Here is a 13654-nt window from a genome sequence, read left to right on the forward strand (position 1 = left end):
TTCTATAAATAAACTTTAATTTTATTTCATTCCTCCATTAGGTTTTTCTCAGTTGGTCTCTTCAGAGGGCTGGATAATTTTTTTTAATTTTAGGAGAAAAACATAGGGACAGACAGGGTGTGTGTGTGTATGTGTACACCACTGTGTGTGTGTGTGTGTGTGTGTGTGTGTGTGTGTGTGTGTGTGTGTGTGTGTGTACACCACAGTGTGTGTGAAGATCAGAAGACAACTGTTGAGAACTGTGGAGTCACTTCTCTCCTTCTACTTCTGCCTGGGTTCCAGGGATTGAACTCTGGTCTCCAGGCTTGCTCAGCAAGTGCCTTTCCCCACTGATGGTACTGAAGAATGTTTTAATAGAATACTTCAGCTCACAGCAATAAAATTATAGGGAACTTTGTCTTTTCTTTTGAGACCAGGTCTTGCTGTATAAGTCCCCCAAGTCCAAGGCTCCAAGGGTCCTCCTGCCTTGGCCCCCCACAGAGCTGGACTGCAAGCAAGAACTCATCTCAACCAGCAGAGACTTAGTTTCTCCGCTTAGTGTTTTTCACATTTTATGTCCAGTATGACAGTAGGGACTTTTTTTGTGCCAAGCAACAAACAGTAAGAATATGAGCAGATGCCATGTCATTCCTTTATCAGAACCTGAGACATGTCGGATATCAGGACCATGCATATGGTTCTGTGCTAATCAGTCTATATAAAACTAAAGAATGTGGCCAGGCGGTGTTGGCACACGCCTTTAATTCCAGCACTCAGGAGGCAGAGCGAGGCGGATCTTTGTGAATTCAAGGCCAGCCTGGTCTACAGAGCGAGTTCCAGGAAAGGCGCAAAGCTACACAGAGAAACCCTGTCTCATGCCTCCGCCCCCCCTCCCCCCAAAAAAAGAATGTGGTTCATGCCTTCAAAGGATTTATAACATATTAGTGTGATAAGTAAATGATACAAATATGTTCTCTAAACCTTGGCTTTGTTTAGAGATAGGCTCTCACCAGGTAGCCTAGACTGGCTTGAAAATCGTAACTCTCCTGCCTTTGCCCCTCAGTGCTGGCATTACTAGGCATGCACCACCATATCTAGCCTCGGCTATTTTTCTTTCCTTAATCTTACAGTTAGAGTAATATAAATTCCTGACAGAATTGTGTCATCACTGAAATAGTCTCACTGGGGAACACAGCACCTTCCTGGCCTATAGTGAAGTTTTCAGAAAGTGGTGATGATATTGGTGGGTGGACAGAGTAAGGAGAATCAGGAAGAAGGCCATGACCTTGACATCTTTACCTAGATATAGAGAATAGGAAGGAATAAACAGAGGTGCAAAGGCGTGAATATAGGGCACTTAGAAGGAACCCTAGGTGACTGATCTGTCTCAGACAGCGGGATGAAGGAGTCCACGGAGTGGTTTTTGAAGTAGGCAGAAAGCTAGAACTACTCTTGTGAGGAAAGGGTAGACATTAACTTCTGTCAGGCAGGGATTTCTTACAATTAATTACTGAAGGCTGAAGAAAATCTGTTCTGTTTCATGCTCTTTCAGGTCTCACTGGCCCTGGAGCCTCTGTCAGAAACTTACGACAGCTACAAGCCTCTTCCTACCACCGACATGACAGAGAATGTGCTTTTATCTGAGCGAGGACTCAGAGAGAATACTGAATCCAGCAACACTCAGGCCATGATTCCATCAAGGCCTTGTGGGGCACCTGCCATCAAAACTGATGGGAAGGAGTTGCCAGGCAACAGCAGTAGGTCCACCACACCAAGGTAACGCTCATGTCTCCAGGTCTGCATCTGCTAGCCTCACTGTCCTCAGGATGTTTGTGTCGTCTGTGCTAGACTGGAAACCTGAACAGAGAAGCACAGTCATGCATTCAGCAGGTGGCTCTTCTGTACCCACTGCTGGCCTGGTTGGATCCCAGACACTGGCGCAGAAATAAACAAGACACAGTTCCTGGGGCTGAAGAGGTAGCCCAGTGGTAGAATGTAGACTTAGTGCACCCCAAAGCAATATGGCAGCCGCAAAAGTCCTGTCTTTAAGGACTGCTCTCAGTCCAATAGAGAAGCCAGTGTACACATATGACTAAAAACTTTACAGATGCCATGATACATGTCTGTGAGGGGAAAGGGCATTGTTGTTTGAAATAGAATGGAGGATGAGAAACAGATTTTTGTCTTAATTGCTTGTGAAATAATCTGCGTTGTATGAGACATTGAGGAGATTAAAAGCAGATATACAAAGTCACACTACAAAAAAAAAAAAAAAAAGCCACCTCATACAAGGCCCCAGCTACATGGCCCTCACTAACCCTCCCAGCTCTGACAAGGTGGATATTCCCCAGACAGGGTATGAGCTGCTGGCATTCTTTCTCTCTAACAGGGGGAAGGACCACTTGTACTTTGCAGAGAACCCCGATGCGGTGAAGAGTTCTCTGTGTGGACTGCAGCATCACGTTAATTCAGGGCCAAGTTTAGAGACTGTGCTGCAGAGCGGCAACGCTCCGCAGAAGCAGATGTCCCTCCTCAACAGTTCCATGTTTCAGCCACACATAAGTACAGTCGCTAAGAGTCACAGTGACTCCTGCATCCTGTCTTCAAACAACCCTCCTGCAAAGGACCTTCTTTCAGGTTTGTGTCTGTCTATAACCTGAGACTAGACTGCGTTTATTGGGATTGTTGTGCCCACAGAGGGAAACTGTTGACTTCTCTATAAACTAGATAGCCAGATGAAAGTGTGAGACTTGCTTTCTTTCATTCAGAGTCTCGTTAAAAGCAGCTCTACTAAACTGCTAGCTGACTACTATTTAGATGTTTTTCTTTTAAATTAGTTGTAGCAGTTGTGTTTGTGGGGTGTAGTGTGATGTTTCAGTACACATATACAGTGGGTAATGACCATATCAGGTGACATCTATCATCTCAGACATTTATCATTTGTGTTAGAAACATTGAAAATGCCCTTTATGGAGTTGGTAAGGTGGCTCAGCTTCTCCTGCCAAGTCTTGCTGAGCTGAGTTTGATCCCTGCGACCCACATGGCGAAAGAGAGAATTGACTCCTGCAAGTGGTCCTCTGACTTCCACACGTGTACATGTGGCATGTACCCACCTCCCACCGCACTGCACGCACGCACACATACACACACACACACACACACACACACACACACACACACACACACGACAGTGATGTCATTTTAAAAACACAAAGTATCCTGTACCAGCCATTTCACAACATTCACTTACTTGTCAGTCATAGTTATCCTGTGATGCTGTAGAACGCTAGAAGTTATTTCTTCTTCTCAGCTGCACCCATCCGCATTGGCCTTTCCCTTCCTACCCTCCACCTGCCCTTCCCCATTTTTGGTAACCTCTCTTGTGTTGTCTGTTTAGGGATCAGCTTTCAAGCTTCCACAAATAAATGAGACAATAGGATATGTGTCTTTCTGTGCTTTACTTTATTGCTCTTAATGATGTCCTCCAGGGACATATTATTCATTCATGTGTACCCGAGAACTTGTAAATTAGATTCTTACATTGCAAGTTTGCATATGAAGGTAAAGCTTTTCTTACAGAAATGTATTAGTCCTTGTCTGGCCCTAAATAACCTAAGGCAGCTAGAGTAGGACCAAATTCATTTCACATTCTAAAAACGGTTAGTCTTCGTGGGGACATTTAGTGTGCAGGTGATCCTTATTGCTTAAGACTGGGAGTTCAGTTCTGTTGCAGTATTTACAGTACTGCAGAATACACAGACGTAGAGGGAGACAGTTTGCTCATTTGTACGTTACTTTTCTCAGTGCTGTGACAAGTGCACCTGACAAGGTTGGTCTTGGATTATGGCTTACGAAGGAATACTGACCATCCTGGTAGTGGGAGCATGAGGCAGCAGGCTGCACTGGGCCCTGCAGCAGGAAGTGGGACCAAGGCTATAGAAGTCCAAGGCCTGCCCTTAGTGGTCCACTTTGTCCCGCAAGGCCCCATTTCCAAATTCCACAACTTTCCAAAACAGTGCCACCAGCTGGTGATCAAGTATTCAAGCACGTGAGCAAGTGTACGAAAGACATTCACATTCAAACCCAATAAAAAGCGATGGGGAGCAGCGTGTATTACCTCAGATCAGGGAGCAGTATGCCGTTAACTATTATTTCTGTGACATCAGGAGCATGACAGGAATGTGTATCCACTCCCATAATAACATTTCCAAAGTAGTTATCCATACCATTTGTAAAAATGTTTTATAAATAACTACTTAGATACATATTTTATATTATTAGGGACAGGTCTTGTATATTTTCGATGATAGGAATCAGACCCAGGGCCTTCTGCATGCATAACATACACTCTACTATTGAACTACGTTGTTTTATCTGAATGTCTTGTGAATCCCTGTTTTTAAAAACATACTGTAGGACTAGATGGTAGTGGAACACGCCTTTAATCCCAGCACTCAGGAGGCAGAGGCAGGCAGATCTCTGTGAGTTCGAGGCCAGTGCCTGGTCAATAGGGCAAGATCCAGGATAGGCACCACAACTACATGGAGAAACCCTGTCTCCAAAAAACAAACAAACAAAATGTATATTTTTTCTATATAATATTCCAGGGCTAGGGCTTAATAGGAAAAAGCACTTGCCATGAAAGCCTGGAGACCTGAGTTTGATCCCTGAAACTCACATAAAGGTGGAAGGAGAGAACTAACAATGGAGGGTTGCCCTCTGACCTCCATATGCACACCATGGCACACGTGGTCTGCACTCACACACATGCACCACATGTATACACACAATAATTATAAATACATTATAATAGTAAATACATTATACACATACACTCTGACGTGCACACATGCCCTAAGATTAAGTCATTAATTTTAGTCTTTTAATTTAAAGAGTCCATTTGCAAGGAAGAAAACTGTCTACTACAATTAGCACTTAATCAGCCTCTACCTGGACTGTTGTATGGACTTATACTCCAGACTCTGAGGAAGGCATTTGTTCATTAAATAGGCATTTACCCAACACCTACCAAATGTCTATGGCTCTTCTATGTGTCAGGGATGTAGCAGTTTAAGTTTTTCTTCAAAAAGAGCCTGTCTTAGGAATCTGCTATTCTAGATGGGAAGACAAACTGGATAAATAAATACTGTATGTTAGATGGTTGTAATGGCAGTGGAGGTAAATTAAGCAAGGGAGATGAGAGGGGAGGATGCTAATTTTGCATAAATTGGCAAAGTAAGACCTCATTAAGAAAGTAACAAATGGTGCTGGAGAGATGGCTGAGGCTAAGAGCACTGGCTGCTCTTCCAGAGGTCCTGGGTTCAATTCCCAGCACCCACATGGTGGCTCCAACCATCTGTAATGATATCTGGCGCCCTCTCTGTTATTCAGGAATACATGCAGGCAGAACACTATATACAGGAAGGAAGGAAGGAAGGAAGGAAGGAAGGAAGGAAGGAAGGAAGGAAGGAAGGAAGGAAGGAAGGAAGGAAGGAAGGAAGGAAGGAAGGAAAAGAAATGTTCTAAAGGGGACTAGAAGCGTAGCTCGGTGGTAGGACAGTTGCCTGGCATACGTGAGTCCCTGCAGTCACCACAAGGAAGAAAAGGAAAGAGTCCCAGGTAAAAGAAACACGAGAGGTTAGCCTGAAGGAAGCAGCTTCCCCTCTCTGAGCATTGCTGAGTTACATACTCGCTCCTTGTCATGTGTTTTCCATACAGAATTTTATCATGAGGTAGAGATGGTTAATCTCACTTAAAGTTTTTTACATTTTTGTTAATCGTGTTTGTGAGTGTGATGTGTAAGTGTAGGCACATGTATGCGATGGCACATGTGTGAAGGTCAGAAAACAAGTTGTAAGAGTTGGTTCTGGGGATCAAATCAGATGGTTAGGTAGTGCAGCTAGCACCTCTCCACTGGGTCATCTCACCGGGCCTGCCAACCGCATTTTAAAATGGAGACATGAACTCGTAGTTAAGGAGAGCTCCTACTCTGTCAAAAATGGCAGCCTCCTCTCTTAGACTTTAAGGCTAAGGCCCTCTGCTTCATCTTACTATAGGTAATTATCCATGTAGGCCTACCTGCGCTTTTTTAAGTTAAGACTATGCTGAACAACTATTCAAGCCAAGCAAATATGCCAGGCACAATATGTTCCTTTCCATAAGTTAGTAGGGTAAGTGGATTTAAAGATGAATTAAAGCCAGGTGGTGGTGGCCCACACCTTTATCCCAGCACTTGGGAGGCAGAGGCAGGCTGACTTCTTTGAGTTTGAGGCCAGCCTGATCTACATAGTGAGTTCCAGGACAGCCAGGGCTACAGAGTGAGACCCTGTCTGGGAGAAGAGAAAGAGGAGGAGAGGAGGAAAGTAGAAGAAGTAAGACAAAGGTGTGATGTCCAGTGGACAGTAACAGAAGAGGAACCCTTCAGCAGCCTGGGAATTCACTGCTGCAACTGTCAATGGCCAGGAGTGGACTGGATGGCCTTCTGAGTCTCTTACACATTGGATTCAGCGATCTAATATACAGCTGGATATGATTTTTGTAATAGGGCTGCTTTATAGCCCAGGCTGGCCTCAGACTTAACTGTGCAGCTCAGAATGAATCGTAATGTAAGTATCTGTGTTTCCTGATGGTCTTAGGCGACCCCCCGTGAAAGGGTCGTTTGACCCCCAAAGGTGTCAGGACACACAGGTTGAGAACTGCTGCTTTAACAGGTCTGTGCCCCTGGCACCTGGGAAATGAGTGTAGGAAACACTGTCCTGAACACACCGAGTGCCATTTCCGTGTGGGGAGAGTCCTCAGGTGGTTGTGCCCAGCTTCTGGAGAACCTGAGACAGTCCTATTGTCAAGCCCGAAGCTTGGAGACTGTTTTTCAAGGATGGCTTTTTGCACAGTGAAGCCAGTTGGAGGCCAGTGTGTGAGGAACTTGAGGTCTGGTTCCTCTTGCTTGTTTTCCTTAATGTTTATTCCCTTTTACAACCTGCCTCGGAAGAGTATGTAGGTGACAACTGCCGTCCAGGTACCCGTGACTGAGTCAACTACTCTTGAAATGTTGGCATTCAGAGAGAAATTTTTATTCTCACCGAAGAAAAATAAGCTCAATTCAAGTATCAGAAAGCAAAAATAAGGGGAGTGGGGGGGATCAGAAGCTATATAGGTACAGTAAGATATTAATAATAATAACTAATGAAATAATTATGATGATATGATATATTAAAGTTGTCAGTACCACTGTTCTTGTGTGTGCGGGCCTTTATTAGGTAAAGTAAGGGTTACTTGTAACACAAAGCTTGAAGTATCACAATGGTAATTCTAAATAATAAAATAGCAATTGTGTGACTCAAAAGCAGGTAGAATATTCAGTGTGGCCAGCAGTAGACAGAGGGGTGATTTATGTCCAGGACACAGTAGAGTAGATTAGGATTTCATCTCACTAGTCAGAAGAGCAACAAAACTTAGGGAGTATACATTCTCCACTTAATTTTTTGACTGAAATTGCAGAAAGTGAAATTATAGATAGTGGGGTACTTACAGTACAATACGGGTGTCATATGTGTGTCTGGGCAGGTTACTACTTACCATCTCAGAGGAGTGTTGAGAGGATCCAGTGAGTTGATATACATAAGATACTAAGTGATGCCTGGCACATGGTTAGGGCCTAATAAATGCCCATTGCTATTGTTCTGCTGTTATTACCTAAGGGGTGGGGCGACTTTTACTTATCAAAAATTGGAAGCCTTGGGTTTCATCTTAATTTTTCCATTATCCTGCTGTGGGGCCTTAGATGAGTCATGGACTTCATTTTGGCATTCTTCGTTCATAAAAGTATACATTTAGAATAGATTATTATAGTTATGACTGGTTTCCAGAAGTCCAGCTGGAATAGTTGCCAGTGTTTTTGGGGTAAGAATATTAAAACTCTTTTAAATAAGAGAGTCAGAATAAGGTATCTGGTTATGGAAATAAGTCACAGGCTCCATTAACCTCATGTGTAGACAGCAGCTGGGAGAGCTGGGAGCTGGGACATAACAGCTCCCACAGTAAGATCAGTCTCTGGGATAGAGCATTCACTCATTGATGGAGCATCTTCTAAACACAAGGTAGAAGCCAAGTAAAGAACAGTTGTTAAGCGAACATCCTCTAGGAATTCTTGGGCTGTTGGGAGAACAGACGCAGAAGCCGCTACCGAACCTTGTAGCAAGTCATGCATAGAAGGACAAGAACTGTGACTACTGGAATCCTTCCTGCTGGATTTCAGGGGCTTTCGTTTTCTGTTTTTACTGCCTCAGCTCTATTAGAACAGGGCAATAAGCTGAGGAATGCCATGTTGATTTCTGCAATGAACTCAAGCCCAGATACTAGCATGCTGCTGGACAAAGTTCCTCCTCCTCTGATGGAAGATGCTTTCCGATCATCAGTGCCGTAAGTTAGGGACAAAAGTGCATCCCTGCAGCTCGTTTCTTGAGTTTTTGACTTACCTTCTTTTTTGTTATGAATGGGATAATTGGAAATGTTCATCAAATAATTATTTTTTTTTTAATACCCAGAGGGTGGTGGTGGCACCCACTTTTAATCCCTGCACTGGAGAGGCAGAGGCAGGAGTTTGAGGCCAGCCTGGTCTACAGAGTGAATTCCAGGACAGCTAGGGCTACACGGAGAAACCCTGTCTCAAACAACAACAACAATAATAATATGCTTTTTTAAATTTATTTTTATTTCATGTGCATTGGTGTTTTGCCTGCATGTATGTCTGTGTGAGAGTGTCAGATTCCCCTGGAACAGGAGTTAGACAGTTGTGAGTTGTGGGTGCTGGGACCAGAACCTGGGTCCTCTGGAGGAGCAGCCAGTGCTCTTAATTACTGAGCCATCTCCCCAGCCCTCAGCAAATAATTCTTAATGTGGCGAGCCTACAGCAGAAGGTACTCAGAATCTATCACCCAGCACTGGTGTTTGCTAAATGTATAAATGGATGCATTTTTTGCTTTCTAATCTGGAGTGCTTATATATAAAATGAAGATTTTTTTTTTCCCCTTCTCCTTTCAGAAATGAAATGGGATTCTGATATTGGGAAGAACTTTGCAAAGTGTTAAATTTTATATACATTTAAGGCAGATAGGCCCAAAAATGTTAAATTTTCTAAGTCAGACTCGTGCTTTCTACTCTTTCTTAGCTTGGTTAGGATTTAAATTTTTCCCATCTGTTAGCCATTCATGACAGAGTATTTTTCACACCTTGGAACCAGGTACTCGTCTAAGAATCAATTTAAAGACCACAGTGATGACCACCTCCTCCCCTTGACAGAGAATTTGTTTTGTAAAGATGATCCAAAAGCTGACACCAGAGCCATACAGCTGCTGTTAGGCAGGTAAGTGCTCTTAGCTGGCTCTCCTCCATTGAAAACTTCTTCCAGTCACTGAGTACGTTGTTAAGTAATACTTCCTTGGCTGATTCCTTTCCTGGTCCCGACTGTTTGCCTACTAAATAAGAAACCTTTTCTTTTGGCTTTGTGTACACACTGGCCTGCACTCTGTCCCTGTCTCCCCACTCTCCACCACCCATGTTGTCTGCTGTGATGAAGGGAGCAGGAATCTTCACTAGAGTCAGGTTGAAAGGTGCTTAGCATTGTGGCCTTGGGTAGTTATCTCCACTACAGAGGCCCCAAAAGAATTTGCTAGCTTTGCAACATTTCAGTGAGGTTGAGAAATTCTGTATATAAAGGAGTTAGCATGGTGTTAGCACATAGCTGTTTGATCATTGGTAACTGTTACTATGAATATTGTTAACATGTGCACTAAAACCAGACTCGTCATATATTGTCTCTTGAGGAACTACTGTAAACATTACTGTCTTGGAGAGGTTAAAAGCAATATGTTTTACATACACAAGAAACATGTTTTTAAGAATGCACACTTGTTTAAGGTTTGTTTTTTTGGGGGGGGTTGTTTTTTTGTTGTTGTTAGTTTTTTTAAGAGAGGGTTCATGTAGCTCAGGGTAGCCTTGAACTTGCTGTGTGCTATGTGACTGAGAATGACATTGAACTCTGATCCTCCTACCACTGCCTCCCAAGTGTTGGCATTACAGGCATGCACCACAATGCTTGGCTTTTCCACTTAGTTTAATTTGGTTAAAATTTAAGCTTATGGGAAAGTGGCAAGACATATGACCTTTGGTCCGTTGACAGAGGACTTTGACTGTTACATTAAAGAACTTGAACTTGGGGCTGGAGAGATGGCTCAGTGGTTAAGAGCACTGACTGCTCTTCCAGAGGACCTGGGTTCAATTCCCAGCACCCACATGGCAGCTCACAACTGTCTGTAACTCCAGTTCCAAGGAATCTGACACCTTCACACCAACACACATAAAATAAGGTTAAAAAAAAAAAAAGAACTTGAACTTCATACTAAAAATGGGGTGGATACCAAAATATTCTGAGTGGAAGAGTAGGAAGATCCCAGTGGAGATGGGAGGAGAAGAAATGAAAGTTGAAACCCCAGGCTTCTGTGATAGCAGTTGTAGAAAAAGGCAGGAGTAAAGCACAGCCCCGGGAGTTCTGCTCTGTGTCCTAATGACTGAGGTATAAATCCTCACTTGAATGTGAGACAAGATCTGAAGATGGCTCGCGTTTGAGACTGTAAGTCTGTACAGGCCCTAGATCCCTGGGTGCCAAGCACAGCTGAGGGTCGAGGTGAGTGCCACACTGAGGGAGAGGAGACCAAGCTAAAGTGAGTCCATGGATGACGGCTGCCCGCCAGCCTCAAGCCCCCTCTTCCTTCTTGACTCCTAAGCACACTGGCAGCCACACCTCCCAGGCCGGGTGGAAGTTGTTCTGGTCAGGAGAAAAGAGGTTGAAATACACAAACTGGCCCTTACTCAACAAAATGATCCAGCTCTGCCCAGTTGTTTGGTGATGAAGCCACAGTTATCAAGGTCCTCCTGACTCAGCCTGTAGATTGAGCTTCTAGTCAGCATTGAAGGCCTAGATTTGAAGATATGAGGAATGCTTCCAGCATGTACACAGAGAACAGGAGTTATAGAACATTGAGAAGAGAAAGGGAAGGGAAAAAGTCCCAGAAGATTTAACAAAAAGAATGAAATGGGAAAATATGAAAATAAAGTTTAAAATTGAAAATTAACATTTTCAGAATGTTCAACATCTAGATAATTGAAATTCCAGAAATTATGTTTAAGAAAAATAAAGGGATCGTGCTGAGAGTGGGCTTGTCTTCAGGCTAACAAACAGATAAAATTCAACACTGTAGTACATCATGAACAGGTAAATTAGTTCAAAGAAATCATAATTGTAAAAAGGGAAAAACTATCATCTGCAGATAATGATTGTCCCTCTGAGAGACATCTCTTGGCCTGCTATTGGTCCTTAGTGGAACTGAACATGGTAACCAAGTTACCCTGAGATCTGGGCTGCCGATCAGGAGCTGGGTGTTATCTGGCCCACCAAGATATCAGAGGACTGCATACTGAGCAGCAGAGATCTCTGTAAATTCGTATGCAGAGTAGGTGGCGGGCAGCAAAGAGCTCTGGTGGACAGCAGAAACCCCAAATAAAGTTCTAGAGGGGGGCTGGAGTGACGGCTACGCTGTTAGCAGTGCTCGCTACTGATGCAACCTGTGTTGCTTCCTCGCACCCACATGGTAGCTCATAACCAGCTGTTAGGGAAGGTTCCAGAGGCTATGGTGCCCTCTTCTGACTGCCACAGGAACACACTAGGTGCTCTCTTAGGGGTTTATTGCTGCGAAGAGACATCATGACCATGGCAACTCTTATAAAAGAAAACATTTAATTGGGGGTGGCTTACAGTTTCAGAGGTTTAATCCATTATTGTCACAGCAAGAAGCTTGGTGGCATGCAGGCAGACATGGTGCTGGAGAGGTAGCTGAGACTTCTGCATCTGGATCCACAGACAGAAGGAAAAGCACATCACACTTCCTAAGTGCCATTCCTTATGAGTCTATGGGGGCCATTTTTATTCAAACCACCACAGGTGCAAATATATACATACAGGTAAACAGAAACATAAAATTTAAAAAAAATTATTTTTAAGAAGATGTTATATAAATGAATATCAGAAATACTTTCAAAAAAAGAGCAGTTTTAGTTGCTAAGAGGCCAGCCAGATAGCTCAGCAGATGAAGAAAGGCACTTGCCACCAAGCCTGACTCCAGGAGCTGTCCCTGGAGCCCACGTGGTAAGAGAAGTTGTCCCATGTGTGCACATGCGCTCTCTCCCTCCCCTCTAATTAAATGTAGTAAAAATAAAAAAATATGAAGTAATGTGCAAACATTGTCTCATTTAAAGGTAATGATTGTGCATTTTTGTAGAAATTTTAAAAAATGGTAACTAGCTTAAAAAGGAAGCAGAGAAATAATAAACACATGAGTCAGTGATGAGAATGCACTATTTAATAATATTACTGCTTTATTATTAATGGATGTTCATTAAAATATTGTTCAGCTCACTAACATTAAGTATTAGTTACTATAAGAAAGAAAAATAAAAAAGATAAATTGTTCCTTAAAATATGAGTTTATAGTTATTTACATACATCCTCAGTTTATAAATTCCTCGTAGTGTTTTATTCATTTTTGTTTGTTTGCTTTGTTTCTTTTTTTTTTAAAGATTTATTTATTTATTATGTATACAGAAGAGGGTGCCAGATCTCATTACAGATGGTTGTGAGCCACCACATGGGTACTGAGAATTGAACTCAGGACCTCTGGAAGAGCAGTCGGTGCTCTTAACCTCTGAGCCATCTCTCCAGCCTGTTTGCTTTGTTTCTTAAGACAGGGTTTCTCTGTGTAGCCTAGGCTGTTCTGGAACTCAGTCTGTAGACCAGGCTGGCCTAGAACTCACAGAGTTTATTCAATTTTATATCCAATGTGAAATTAATCATGTCATAATAATTCCAAAATACATGTGTTTGCTTAATTGAAGAAGGTATTTTTGTGAATCAGCCATCTTTTTCTCCCAGCCAGACCGCAGACATGACAGGAGCACAGCTGGACCTAGATTAGCCATCTCTATGGCAACCATAGCACATAATAGATGGCCAACAGATATTTGCTGAGAACACAATGCATGTCAGGGTTTTAAGTACTAGTTGACGTCATCCCAAGAGAGGGGATAGAGCTGGAAAATGTCACCCAGTAGTCTGTGGAGAGTGAGTCCTTAGCATACCGTCTTTCACATGTTAGGAAGTCTTACCAGCCAGAGAGAATAGTTCCGCTGAACCTTCTGTTAAAATCTTTGCCTTTGTTTTTCTTGTCTCCAGTGCTGAATTATCCCAAGGTCACTTTTGGAATGGATTAGGCTCTCCTCCAGATTCCCCATCTCCTGGGAGTGATGTGTATTGCAGCAGTGACCTGAATGACCCTCAGTATGACCAGAGTCTCCTGGAGAACTTGTTTTACACAGTGCCTGTAAGTCATTGAATCTGAATGAAGTTCTACAAATCGAGGTCACAGCATTTAGTAGCCACAGTCAGGATATTTGCAGGAAGCTATTCATTTTACATATACCTTATTTAATAATAATGATAGCCAGAAAAGAGACAGAAAAGAGCCGTGACACGTGAGTCTGTCCCAAGGATACCTAGCAAGTATTATAACCAGAATCAGATTCAGATTCACCCAGGTGCAGAGTCTGTGTTGCAGTATGTCATATG

The 13654-nt window shown here is 43.0% G+C and overlaps 1 protein-coding gene across 9 annotated transcripts in view; it reads left to right on the forward strand.

The window, feature by feature from the left end:
- The window catches only part of C2cd3 (C2 domain containing 3 centriole elongation regulator), a 119514-nt gene that overhangs the window by 16553 nt on the left and 89307 nt on the right, over positions 1-13654 (forward strand). For 8 of the 9 annotated variants that reach the window (XR_013043554.1, XM_042279658.2, XM_042279667.2 and 5 more), the window contains 5 exons: positions 1532-1755; positions 2369-2616; positions 8265-8397; positions 9218-9340; positions 13262-13409. Coding sequence is in view for 7 of the 9 variants with exons in the window: in XM_042279658.2 (XP_042135592.1) it covers positions 1532-1755; positions 2369-2616; positions 8265-8397; positions 9218-9340; positions 13262-13409 (876 nt within the window). In the remaining 2 variants the exon portion in view is untranslated. Of the gene's footprint in view, positions 1-1531; positions 1756-2368; positions 2617-8264; positions 8398-9217; positions 9341-13072; positions 13151-13261; positions 13410-13654 lie in introns of those variants that run through there. The other variant, XM_076548314.1, reaches the window with a different exon arrangement.

This window comes from Peromyscus maniculatus, chromosome 1 (assembly GCF_049852395.1).
Source record: "Peromyscus maniculatus bairdii isolate BWxNUB_F1_BW_parent chromosome 1, HU_Pman_BW_mat_3.1, whole genome shotgun sequence".
NCBI lineage: Eukaryota > Metazoa > Chordata > Mammalia > Rodentia > Cricetidae > Peromyscus > Peromyscus maniculatus.